The 935-nt window shown below is 56.0% G+C and overlaps 1 protein-coding gene across 1 annotated transcript; it reads right to left on the bottom strand.

The window, feature by feature from the left end:
• Nucleotides 1–203: 203 nt before the first annotated feature.
• LOC103770045 (galactosylgalactosylxylosylprotein 3-beta-glucuronosyltransferase 1-like) lies at nt 204–902 on the bottom strand. Its single transcript, XM_008937293.1, has 2 exons — nt 606–902; nt 204–290 (listed from the first exon to the last, which is right to left on the bottom strand). The coding sequence occupies exons 1-2, from the start codon at nt 900–902 to the stop codon at nt 204–206; spliced, it is 384 nt and encodes a 127-aa protein (XP_008935541.1).
• Nucleotides 903–935: the final 33 nt, after the last annotated feature.

Consider the following 935-nt stretch of genomic DNA (forward strand, 5'->3'; position numbering starts at 1 on the left):
ATAAGATGCATTTCCCTCATTTTGCAGCAGTCTTAACTAGAACCTGAAGGCACTCAGCTGTGAGCTGTGGTAAGGCAAAGCTGGGACAAACCCCCACACAGCCCCTGCAGATGTCACAGCACAGTGAGGGAACAGGAACAGGTTATTGGCCCTGCCCAGCCCGTAAAGACAGGGGTACTCACACCCTGGAGCTGGCTCCCTGCTTACACCTCTACTCTTGGGTCTGTAAATCCACGCTTGCCTTCGTTGACCAGGGTGGGCCTCTCGGTTCTTGTGTGCCAGACCAACACCTAGAGGGAATCACAAAGAGTTCAGGGGCTCTGCATGCCACGGAGGCCCCGAGAGAAGCACATGCACTGGGTGGGATCCTCAGCAGCTCGGGGCTCACAGCTCTTTGAGGCAGGGGATTCAAAGGGGTTGGACCTGGGGGAGACTTCACAGGCACATGGAGCAGTGGCAGGGAGTAGGAATCGTTCTGGACTGAAACCTCCTGGATTTTGGAGAAGCAATCTGGGCATGAATTGTACATCTGGGGCTCTTTGTTAACAAGAGCAGCCAGGACCCCACAAGGAGAATGCATCTTTGAGGTCCCTTGTCCTACTCACCTTTGTGCAGTTGGCTGCTTTGGGCTCCAGCCCGTCCATGGTCACTAAATCCTTCAGCAGACTGGTTTCCTGGTAGCCTCCTTTAACTCCCTCCAGCTTGAAACTGGCCTGAGGCTTCTCCAGGATCAGCCTGATGCTGATGGCAAACCCGGCCATGTCGATGGCGAAGGGCCGGTGAGGGTCAAAGACGGTTTTCCAGCCCACCACCTTCCCTGCTGGGCTCACTTTTGGGGATTCATAGCGCAGCCCCCCAACGAACGCCACCGGCCAGACCGACACCCTCCTGGTGTACCGCATCTGTGTGCCAGAAAACAGCACCCTGTGAGAGCT

This window comes from Merops nubicus, unplaced genomic scaffold (genome assembly GCF_000691845.1).
Source record: "Merops nubicus isolate BGI_N331 unplaced genomic scaffold, ASM69184v1 scaffold53003, whole genome shotgun sequence".
NCBI lineage: Eukaryota > Metazoa > Chordata > Aves > Coraciiformes > Meropidae > Merops > Merops nubicus.

Excerpts from the sequence above, each read along its gene's own strand:
- LOC103770045 (XM_008937293.1), bottom strand. The coding sequence starts at position 902 with ATGCGGTACACCAGGAGGGTGTCGGTCTGGCCGGTGGCGTTCGTTGGG. Across the intron at positions 291-605 it reads AAGCAGCCAACTGCACAAAG|GTGTTGGTCTGGCACACAAG; the intron begins GTGAGTAGGACA and ends GATTCCCTCTAG.